At 43.9% G+C, this 12,259-nt stretch overlaps 1 protein-coding gene and 1 long non-coding RNA gene across 9 annotated transcripts in view; one reads left to right on the forward strand and one right to left on the reverse strand.

The window, feature by feature from the left end:
• The window catches only part of crsp7 (cofactor required for Sp1 transcriptional activation, subunit 7), a 154,963-nt gene extending 151,238 nt beyond the window's left edge, over positions 1-3,725 (forward strand). For all 6 annotated transcript variants that reach the window (XM_070860060.1, XM_070860059.1, XM_070860054.1 and 3 more), the window contains exon 3: positions 651-3,725. In XM_070860060.1, coding sequence (XP_070716161.1) covers positions 651-2,462 — 1,812 coding nt within the window. In that variant the 3' untranslated portion in view covers positions 2,463-3,725. The remainder of the gene's footprint in view (positions 1-650) is intronic.
• Positions 1-12,259, reverse strand: part of LOC139228745 (uncharacterized) — a 107,210-nt gene that overhangs the window by 75,708 nt on the left and 19,243 nt on the right. The gene's annotated exons all lie outside the window — the stretch shown is intronic.

The raw sequence follows: 12,259 nt of genomic DNA on the forward strand, positions 1-12,259 counted from the left end.
CAGCATTAAAGTCTCACACTTCTATATTTAAGCAAAATATGCAAAACAGTGCATCATCTAACTGAGTATCGTCATCGAAGATTTGCTTATTTTTAAAAACAAAGCATTATTGGGTTCCCAAAGAACATTTACTTTTATCTATAGATCCAGACACAGGGCAACAAAACAATGCAAGAATTATGACCAGTGGTTAATGAAGTTAAATCTCTTAATAGAAAAAGATTACAGGAAAATGCAATTCAACGAGAATAAAAGTAGTTATGGAGGAATATAGAGAGATATTATACAAATTCAGGAGTGAGAGGACATTATAAATTTAAGAAACTGCAAGTTAAACTAAAGGGCTGCTGACTAGTGTACTAGGCTAGACTTGCATCTGTATAAAGCACCTTCGGACATTTTTCTCCGGTAAAGATGCTGTATAACTGCAAGTTGCTGTGAGTCCTTGTGCTACAACAGTTGCTAACTGAGATGTGATATTCAAAAATATGTCCATTCTTGATTCAGCATGAGGGGAAGGCTGGGTAGAGGGAACAAATGATTGAGAGAAGGGGTCTATGCTGAAGGTTGGATGAGTTGAATCGTCTCAATGTCTGCAGGGTTATTCAAGCCAGAATTTTTTACTGACATTTAGTTCTTTGCCTTTCCAGGAAACGAGGCTGGGGAAGCTCATCAATGATGTACGGAAGAAAACCAAGAATGAGGAGCTTGCGAAGCGTGCCAAGAAACTGCTGCGGAGCTGGCAAAAGTTGCTGGTCGAGCCAGTCGGCCAGATTGAGTCTGTGCCCAGAGCGCTTCCCAACTCTCCCGGCTCAGCCAATGGTGGAGCTCATGCCTACAAGCATGAGTTGCCATCTCTGGCCACCAGCACTGCAACAGGGGGAGCCAAGCCAGTCCCAGATCTGAAAAGTAAGAATGACGTGCACAACTCCTACTCTCTGCTTCCTGACAAGCAGGGCAGTCGGAAGCGGAAAGGGGAACACCGGGATGGCATGAAGGGGCCACCGTCCAAAGTCCCAAAGGCCAATAATGAACAGCTGCAGAACTCTACACCACCACCTTCCAATGGAATACGCGGCAGTCCTGAAAATTTCCCAAGTCCTCCAGATATGGCATCTACAAACACCCACACTATCCCAGGCAAAAGCAGACCAGAGCACCAGGCACCGTATGAAAATGACAAGCATAGCAAGATACCAGTCAATGCTGTGAAACCCCATACCAGTTCTCCAGGACTTGTAAGAAACCCAAGCACTTCCTCGTTACTAAAGACTGCTATTCTGCAGCAGCATGGAAAAACGGATGATTGTGGGGGGCGTTATCGACCCAGTAGCCCCCGCTGTCAATCATTTAGCCCTAGGACTCTTAAGCAGGAGATGTTGGGGAAACCCTCCTCAACATATGCACCCAAGGGCTCTGTATCTAGCCCGTCCCAGAGCTTTACAGGAACGTCTGCTCACACAGGTCCTGATTCCGATAGGACAACGTCCCACGTACCCAAGAACAATATTCAGGTGCCATCCCCCGTGCCTGTATTGCAGCTAGCCACGACACCACCTCTGCCACCCCAGGCAAAAGGCTTGCACCCACCAGAGACGGAAAGCTCCATTGATCGGCTCGGACATACACCTGGTTTAGAAACCCTTGGTGAAAACCAACTGCAGCACCATTCTGTGTCAACACTACAGCTGCAGGACTCTCCATACCCCTCGCACAGCCCCAATTCATCAACTTCACATCACAGGGAATCCTTGCACAGTCATGAGTCGGATGCAGCGATGGGAGAGTTGTCCTCAAATGAGTGTGCCTCTTTTGGTTATGATAGCAAAAAGTCATCCAAGAAAAAATACAGGCCTAGAGACTATCAGGTGAACTTAGACGGACAAGTAATCGATGAAAGTGTAAAACCTGTACGGTTGAAAGAGCGTAGAATTACCTTCGATCCTGCTACGGGGCAGATCAAACCTTTAACCCACAAGGATTCATCTCAGGCTGAAAGCCCGGTTCCACCTGAGCCCCATCGAACCATCGAAATTGTACAGGAACAGAGGGTAAACTTGCAAAGTACTTTAGATCAAACAAACTGGAAGGAGTTATCCAAAAATGAAATTATTCAGTCATACTTATCGAGACAGAGCTGCCTTCTTTCATCCTCAGGAGTGCAGCCCCCAGGAGGTCACATTGTTGAGTTTCTACAGCACGAAAGCCACAGGTATAGCCCTAGCACAGAGGCCCGCGAGGTCCACGTATTAGTACCTACCGACTCTCCCTCAGAACTTCCTGGAGTCAGTAGGGAGATCAAAGACTCGGACGTTCACCGAATACACCAACAACACTGGGCAGGTGTGAACGGTTGCTTGGACAACCAGGGCAAATGGTATGATTGGACGCAGGGCATATCTTTGGACCCTCATGGTGATCAGGGACAATTGCACATACTGCCGTACGTCTGTCTAGACTGAGCGCTACTGCCCATTTGATGTGCTTTGAGGTATAAGGTCAGCTGGCGGCAAGCAAGTGGCTCCCACTTACTGGAAACGAGCAAAAGCCTCCGGGATGCAGGTTAAGGTTTTGAAGGTTCTGTTTCTCAGCCCATCTGTGTAAGTCCCTCCCCCCCACCCTTAACCCCCGTTCCCCCCCTCTCTTCTGCAGTTTGCTGCTATCAGTGTTTTAACCAAAATTGCGAAGGAGGGAAAGGAGCACAGGAGAAGGTTGTGAAGGAAAAAAGGAGGGGTGGTTGGTTCTGTTGTATAAACAACTTCCCACTCTGATTAGGGCCGGTCTTAACCAGGGGTCGAGGAGCCCAGTGCGGAGCAGTTTGTCTGTAGGAGAGAATAGAGGCTTTAAAGGTTCCAGCGCTTTACAATAGGCTGGAATACGGTCTTGGGCAGGTACAGGAGCTTTATGTGGCATCAAAACTAAATGAATAATGTTACCTTAAGAAGTATGCATCTATTTATTTGATTTAATTTCTCTTTTTTTTTAAAACCCTTTAATTTGGCAGTGAGATATCTGTGAGACAAATGTGCAAAAACTGTAGATCTCTTATTTACATCACGCATCCTCTTTTTTTCTTTTTTTTTGGGACACTTTTTTTAAAGTGAAAAATCATGTCAGGCTGTGAACGTTTGCACAGTACAGCGTCATCCCGAACATTCCATAGGTCTTCACATGCCGCGAGTTGCTGTCGTCTTCTGTTTAAACGGGGGATAAAATCCTTGGGTCTTCATGATCTAGGTTTAAAAATGTTTTAAAAAAAATCTATTTTAGGAAGTCAAAGATTTGGTTTGTGCTTTTTTTATTCTCCCGCCACCAGCCAAAATTCAAACGTTGACTTTATAATTTTGTTCTCTGCTTTGCTCTCCTCTTGCTTGATCTCCACAAACGTTCTCACTTCTCCAAATCCCAAAGTGGGAAAAAAAAGAGGGTGCTACTAGTTTGCAACTTTGTACTGAGAAGTTGATTTTAAAAAAATTCAAAAAAAAAATTTCAAAAGGAATCTGTTTGTATGCTGGAGATATACTTGTTACCATTCCTTTAGATATTGTTTGCCTTATGGAATCCATCATACCACAACCGCAAAAACAAGAAGCCTTAGTGAATGTACAGAAATTAGACTTCTGTGTTCCTCAATGCAGAAGGATTGACTTTGCTATTTGGTCCTTTTAAGTGGACACGTTGTGATATAAATGTGGAAACAATAAAAAAAAAATTTGCACAAAAAACCTGTCCCCTTTTATTCAGAAAAGGCTTCTGTGGTGAATCTGTGCTTGCTAACAGTAGAGAAGCAGATCACTGTGCACTTTTAAACATCTGACTAATCACACAGGATAGAAGTTAATACAAACTCCGATGTGTTTCGCCTCCCAAGCTGTAAACTGATTATCAATTTTGTCTTTAATTCTGAAGTGGATTCTTCCACTGGTTTCTGTTTCACATGTGATGTGAGCACAGTAAGTTTACTTTGATATGGTGTGAAATGTTTTGGTTAAATTGGAGCTGCACTGCTCTTGTTCTAGTTTCAAACGCTGATAAAACGCCATATCCCTCCTTGATGGCTCCATAGATCTGCGTTCCGAGGTATGGGTGATGCTGAACGCTCGGCTGGAAAAATCCTGCTTTTCATCCATAATCTGCACTTGGAGCAATGATATGGCCCCATGGTCTCCGTGCCCCTGAGCCAGGTGGGGTTACATTGAGGGTTCCTGTTAGCCAATTACTCCTACTGGAAAATGTGTGCATGTGTAGGTGACTGGATGTGGCTTGCCTTCCCAATTCTGACCAGGCTTGCTGATGGAGGAAATCCAGGTGAGGCACCAGATACCAGCTAATGTGAATCGCTGCCTTTAGTCTTAATGGGAAAAAATTAGGTAAATATCACTGGATATATGCATCACTTGTTTAACTCTCTGCTTGTCTCCCATTGATTTCTTCCAACTCCCTTTCTTTGTCTGCCATGCTTTATTTTCTTCTTTCTCTCTCTCTTTTCCCCCCCCCCCCCCCCCCAATTACTCTCTGTTCTCTGTACTTTTGGAGATTGTTTAACTTTCCTTTGAGACTATTTTCACAACTATATTGATTTCTTCCACTGAGATGTGGGATATGTAATGAATTTAACAGAGAACAGAGAGCTCTTCCAAAGGCTCAGCAGTGAGTAGCTGAGCTACAGAGAGTAACAAGGTTCCTGCTTGGATCGCCACCTGATCTCGACCAGGGTAGTAAGAAGGTTGCTACAGTTCACTCCATTGTGCTGGGTTAGGGAGGGGGAAATTGGCCTGGATTCTTGTTTTTGCTTATATCTAGCAATGCCTTATAGTAGTGTGGCATTGGGCAAGCCCAGGATCAAACTCAACTGTGATGCCTCTTGTGGTTCAATAGGCTGACGGCGCCAAGGTTCCAGCATGAAAAATTACCATTTGGGTGAGGTACAGAAGTCCTGCTAGTTTCTGCAATTACTCTATGGTATGTCATAATTCAGAGGAAGTCACTTGGTGCTGTCGATGGTCATTGTATGTAGATTACTTCTATTTAACTCTGTTCTGCTTGCTGAGCAAACAATGCAGCTGCATTGGGATTATTTTAGCTGCGGAGATCCATTGGCCCGCTCATGTCACTGGTGATAATGAATCCCATTCCAGCTCAATCATGGCCACCTGGGTTTGGATTTTGTCAAGAAAGGTCCCGTTGGTGAATGTGGCCCCGTGCATCTGTGAGGAAACAAATTGATACAGGGCAGCCTTGGAAACACACACATCTTTCTTTAAAATGTCCCTTTTGAATTGAATGTGAAAAAGTAGTGTGAATTGTATTTTTCCATTTAAAGCTTGAATCTCTCAAAACCTTTTTCCCAAAAGAAATAATGACATCGATTATAAACTCGTAATATTCTCTTGTGTGGTTTCTCCCTTTCCCCTGACGGTCAACAGTGCTGTACTGTTTTCACTTGAAGTTGGTGACTGCTGGTTCGCTGATTGCTAGTTTGCCCAACTGGCGGTTCTTCATGTGGAGGTGAAGCCCGTGAATTTCAAAAGACCTTCCAGCCACAGAGGTAGGAGAGAAGAAATGAGTAATTGTACAAAAATTATTTTCTTTCATGGGTGAGTATTGATGCCATTAGGAAATACTGGCTTGAAAGAGTAGCTGAGCCGAAGTAGGATGAATTAACACGAAAAGGAGCCTTGTGCCCTTTCCAGTTTTTGAAAGATCGATTTAATTAGTCCCATTCCCCTGCTCTTTCCCCATAGCCCTGCAGATTTTTCATTTTCAGGTATTGCTTTTCAGGCTACTATTGGATCTGCTTCCACCTCCCTTTCAGGCAGTGCGTTCCAAATCGTTACAACTTGCTGTGTTTAAGAATTTCTCCTCATCTCCCCCTCTGGTCCTTTTACCAATTCAGCGAATCATAAAAATTTACAGCATGGAAGGAGGCCATTTCGGCGCATCGTGTCCGCGCCGGCCCACCAAGAGCTAGCCAGCCGAATCCCACTTTCCAGCTCTTGATCCATAGCCCTGTAGGTTACGGCACTTTAAGTGCACATCCAAGTATTTTTTAAATGTGGTGAGGGTTTCTGCCTCTACTACCCTTTCAGGCAGTGAGTTCCAAACCCCCACCACCCTCTGGGTAAAGAAATTTCCCCTCGTATCTCCTCTATACCTCCCTTTAAATCTATGACCCCAGTTGTTGACCCTTCTGCCAAGGGAAACAGGTCCTTCCTATCCAGGCCCCTCATAATTTTATACACCTCAATAAGGTCACCCCTCAGCATCCTCTGTTCCAAAGAAAACAAACCCAGCATCGATCTTTTCTCATTGCCAAAATTCTCCAGTCCAGACAACATTCTTGTAAATCTCCTCTGCACCCTTTCCAGTGCAATCACATATTTCCTGTATTGTGGTGATCAGAACTGCACACAGTACTCCAGCTGTGGCCTAACCAGTGTCTTCTATAGTTCAAGCATAACGTCCTTGCTCTTGTATTCCATGCCTCGGCTAATGAAGGCAAGTATTCTATATGCCACCTTAACCACCTTATCTACCTGGCCTGCTACCTTCGGGGATCTGTGGACCTGCCCTCCAAAGTCCCTCTGTTCCTCTACACTTTTCAGTGTCATATTATTTAATGTGTATTCCCTTGTCTTGTTAGACCTCCCCAAAGGCATTACTCACACTTCTCCGGATTGAATTCCATTTGCCATTGTTCTGCCCACCTGACCAGTACATTTATATTTTCCTGCAGTCCGCAGCTTTCTTCTTCATTATCAACCACACGGCCTATTTTAGTGTCATCTGCAAACTTCTTAATCATACCCCCAACATTCAAGTCCAAGTCATTGAAATATACCACAAAAAGCAAAGGACCCAGCACTGCGGGACCCCACTAGATACAGCCTTCCAGTCACAAAAACATCCATCAACCATTACCATTTGTTTCCTGCCTCTGAGCCAATTTTGGATCCAACTTGCTACTTTGCCCTGGATCCCATGGCTTTTACTTTCGTGACCAGTCTGCCAATTGTGACCTTATCAAAAGCTTTGCTACAATCCATATACACACTACATCATACCCACTGCCCTCATCGACTCTCAATCAAAATTCAATCAAGTTAGTCAGACATGATCTTCCCTTAACAAATCCATGCTGACTGTCCTTGGTGATCCATGTCTTTCAAATGAAGATTTATCCTGTCCAAGATTTTTTTCCAATAATTTTACCCACCACTGAGGTTAGGCTGACTGGCCTGTAATTACTTGGTCTATCCCTTTCTTCCTTTTTAAACAAAGGTACAACATTAGCAGTCCTCTGGCACCACACCTGTAGCCAGAGACGATTGGAAAATGATGGTCAGAGCCTCAACTATTTCCTCTTTTGCTTCTCTTATCAGCCTGGGATTCATTTCATCCGGGCCGGGGGATTTATCCACTTTCAAAGCTGCTAAGCCTCTTAACACTTCCTCTCTCACTATGTTTATCTCGTCTTAATATTTCACACTCCTCCTCCCTCATTGCAAAGTCTGCATCGCCCCTCTCTTTTGTGAAAACAGATGCAAAATATTCATTAAGAATCATACCCACGTCTTCTGCCTCCAGACACAGATTTCCTTTTGGTCTATAATAGGCCCACTCTTTCTCTAGTTATCCTCTTGCTCTTAATATATTTATAAAACATTTCCTTGGGTTTTCCCTGATTGTACTCAACATTTTTTCATGATCTCTTTGCTTTCCTGATAACTTTTTTTTTATTGCACTTCTGCAATTTTTATACTGCTAGAGTTTCTTCAGTGTTGAGTTCCCGGTATCTGTCATAAGCTTCCCTTTTTTTTTTCTTTATCTTACCCTGTATGTCCCTTAACATCCAGGGGGCTCTAGATTTGTTAACCCCACCCTTTTTAAGGGGCTCTGTACCCTCAGGATCTCCTTTGAATGCCTCCCACTGCTCTGACACTGATTTACTATCAAGTAGCTGTTTCCAGTCCACTTTTGCCAAATCCCATCCCATCTCAGCTCAGCAAAAGATGACACTCTTTCGAATTTTGCCTCTGTTGAGTTACTCCAGCTCTCGCTCTGCTCTTACTCAGACCTTGCCCAGGTCCACTGCCTCCTCTGGCCTCGGGCCTGCACTCCGCACTCCTTTTATTGCCGCTCTCGCTCTGCCCTCACTCAGACCTTGCCCAGGTCTGCTGCCTCTTCCGGTTTTAATTATCTTAAACCTGTGTCCTCTGGTTAATGACCCTCCTGCTAGTGGCAATAGTTTCTCCCTATCAAAAAAACACCATCATTTTGAACACCTATTAAATCTCCCCTTCACCTTCTATACTCTAAAGAGAACACTCTCAGCTTCTCTAGTCTCGCCACATAACTGAAGTCCCTCGTGCTTGCTACCATTCCAGTAAATCTCCTCTGCACCCTCTCCAAGGCCTTGAAATCCCAAATAGTTTTTGCGGAGAGGAATTTCAGAGTCATCTTTCAGCTATTTTACAAAGTCAGAATTAATAATTCCAGCCAATACTTGATTGTCAACAAAACTCTGTGAATATTTTGATTTAAGATCGTCCTGACACACACTTTCAGTTACCTTTAACAAATTTTATTTTTATTTTAGGAAATAACCATCAAGTCTTTAACGCAGGCTTTTCAAATGAAATTGGCCTGAATGTGTTCATGTCACCTGGCAGAGTTATAGGTTCTGAAACCCCACACAGCAAAACACCTGATCCTTCCCTCGCACTCTTGGGAGTCACCAAGTGGAGGTCAGTGTGTTGCCCAGAAAGGAAAAGTTGCCCCTCTGCAATTCCTAGAGTCAAGATGAAGAGTAGCATTCCTTTGAACTGTCCTGATAAGCGACAGAGAGATGTAAAGAAGGAAAATAGATTCATAGTCATTTCATTAAGAGTTTGGAGGAAAAAAAGCATGTATCCAAAAATGAAAAATAATAGTATTGAAATGAAACCTGACTGGCAAAATTGGCAAGTTGGTGCCTATGTGAACTAGTAGGTGTGCTGCTATTTTTTGATGAGATTTTCTATGTTAAAGCTATTTGAGTTTCCTGTGCTACGCATCATTCCTAGGTTAACAAGTGATTCACACCCAGGTGCAATATTACAACAACAATGTAGACGTACTGGAGAAAGAGTCAAAAAAAGTTACAATGATAGGTACAACCTCTCGGTTCTGATACCATCAAGAAGAACTGAACTGGCTGGGGCTCTTTTCTCTTGAACAAAGGCGGCTGGGGGATGACCTTAAATTATGAAGGGTTTTGATAGAGTAAATGTCGAGAAAATGTTTCCACTTGGGGCAGAGGTTAGAGACCAGAACTAGGGGCCATAATTATAAGATAGTCACTAATAAATTCAATAAGGAATTCAGGAGAAACTTTTTTTAAAACCTAATGAGTGGTGAGAATGTATGACTTGCTACCACATGACGTGGTTGAGGTGACGAGCAGAGATGTATTTAAGGAGAAGCCAGATAAGTGCCTGATGGAGAAAGGAATCGACGCGTATGCTGATAGGGTTAGATGCAGTAGGATGGAAGGAGGCGTGTGGAACATAAACACCAGTGTAGACCAGCTGGGTTGAATGGCCTGTTTCTGTGCTGTAAATTCTATGTATATACTCTGAAGCTGGCCACGAATAGGCACGAGCAACATTGCACAATTCTTTGATCCCACCCCCCCAAAAAAAAACAATAGGACAAGGTGGGTACCTGTTCAGTACTTCCTCACACTGATGGATCGAATTGGGAACTTGCTTGTAGGTTCTTGCCCCCCCCCCATCTCAATGGAGCTGAAGTTGATGTTATGTGACATGCAGTAGTGCCTGTTCCTCATCTACAGCTAATCGCTGATGGTTTTTACTAAACGTTCCTGTTGTAGTTCAACAGTGGTCTCCTTTAGGAAAATCTATTAATGTTATTTTCAGAAGCGTTTCCCGTACATTGATGACTATTGGTGCCGTTTCTTGTTCTCGCCCCGAACTGGAAAATTTCATTTCTTTACTTCCCATTTCCACCCTTCCCTCACCTTCACATGGTCCATCTCCAACTCCTCTCCCTGTCCTCAGTCTCCATTTCTGGGGATAGGCTATCAACCCATATTCAGTATAAGCTCACTGATGCCCACAGCTACATTGACTGACTATACTTCTTCCCACCCCGCTCCCTGTAAGGATTCTATTTCATTCTCCGTTGCATCTGTTATGATAATGCCACCTTCCATACTAGTGTTTCCGATATGTTTTCCTTTTTCTTCAACCAAGGAGTCCCCTCCACCGCGGTTGACAGGGCCCTTAACTGTGTCCTTTTCATTTCCCGCACTTCAGCTCTTGTCTTCTTCTCCTTTCCAAGAACCACAATAAGGTTCCCCTTGTCCTCACCTTTCACCCCACCAGCCTGCACATTAAACGGATCATCCTTCGCCATTTCCACCACCTCCAGCGTGATCCCACCACCAAACGCATCCTTCCCTCCACTCTTTCAGCATTAGGAAGGGAATGTCGCCTCTGCAACACCCTGGTCTACTCCACAATTAGTCCCTTTCCCACGGCACCTTTCCATGCAAGCGCAGGAGATGCAACACCTGCCCTTTACCGCCTCCCTTTCTACCATACAGGGTCCCAAACACGCCAGGTGAAGCAGCGATTTACTTGTACATATTTCAATTCAGTATACTGTGTTCGCTGCTCACAATGCAGTCTCCTGTACATTGGGGAGACCAAATGCAGATTGGGTGTCCGTTTGCGGAATATCTCCGTTCAGTCCACAAAAGTGACCCCGAGTTGGCTGTCATAGAACATAAGAACATAAGAATTAGGAACAGGAGTAGGCCATCTAGCCCCTCGAGCCTGCTCTGCCATTCAACAAGATCATGGCTGATCTGGCCGTGGACTCAGCTCCACTTACCCGCCCGCTCCCCGTAACCCTTAATTCCCTTTATTGGTCGATTTTAATTCTCCGCTCCAGTGCCACTCTGACCTCTCCGTCCTCGGCTTCCTACATTGTTCAAATGAAGTTCAACGTAGGCTCGAGGAACAGCACCTCGTCTTTTGATTCGGCACTTTACAGATTTCCGGACTCAACACTGACTTTAGCAATTTCAAATTATAACCTTTGCCCCCATTCTTTCGGATGGCAGCTGTTGATGATTCTGCTACTCACATTTACTCCTCTCCTAGACCATCTTTTGTTTCTTTACTTGTCCCCACCCTGCTTTCCCTACCTCTACTTAAAACCTGTAGCTTCTCTTAACTTTCCAGTTCTGGCAAAAGGTCATGATCCTGAAATGTTAACTCTGCACAGATGCCACCTGACCTACTGAGTGTTTCCAGCATTTTCTGTTTTTATTTGATTTCTAGCATCTGCAGTATTTTGTTTTTGTATCACTTTTGTTTTGTATATTTATGTCAATATACAATCCAATTGTGTAATACATATTGCAAAGTACAGGTTCACCAGATAACATTTATGTACTGACAGCAGCATTAAATGATTTAGGGCTCTTACCCCTGTGTGAAACAGTGTCACTAATCCATGAAGTGGAACTCTTCCACTTTTACACTTGTAAATAAACCTTGGTTCCAAAAGCACCCTAGTTACTAAATCAATAGCAGGACGTGGCCTGTCTAAGCTACAGTTGTCGTCAATGCCAAAGGTTGTTTAAATAGCAGAATAACCGGTCAGCAACAGGATGTGTACAACTCCGCCCAAACTTCAAAGGCACCACTCACAATATAAGAACATAAGAAATAGGAGCAGGAGTCCAAGTGATAGCCATAATGTTACTAAATAATTGGTCTCATGATTTCCAAGTGAGTAACTTAGCGATAAAGATCAGGACGAACTAGAAATCTTTGCTGCTATTAAATGGACAATTATGAATGGTTTGGTTTGTGGCCCATCTCCAGCTATTGGCTGTAAAGCGCTTTGAGACGTCCGGTGGTCGTGAAAGGCATGCTATAAATCCAAGTTTTCCTTTATTGCTCGAACTTGGCCTGAATAGCCCACAGCTAGAGTACTGCGTGCAGTTCTGGTCATCACATTACAGGAAAGATGTGATTGCACTCGAGAGGGTACAGAGGAGATTTATGAGGCTGTTGCCAGAACTGGAGAATTTCAGCTGTGAGGAAAGATTGAATAGGCTGGGGTTGTTTGCTTTGGAATAGAGGAAGCTGCGCGAATAAGAACATAAGAATTAGAAGTATAAGTTGGCCAATCGAGCCTATTCTGCCATTCAATAAGATCATGGCTGATCTTCTACCTCAAC

Source organism: Pristiophorus japonicus, chromosome 18 (assembly GCF_044704955.1).
Source record: "Pristiophorus japonicus isolate sPriJap1 chromosome 18, sPriJap1.hap1, whole genome shotgun sequence".
Classification (NCBI taxonomy): Eukaryota; Metazoa; Chordata; class Chondrichthyes; family Pristiophoridae; genus Pristiophorus; species Pristiophorus japonicus.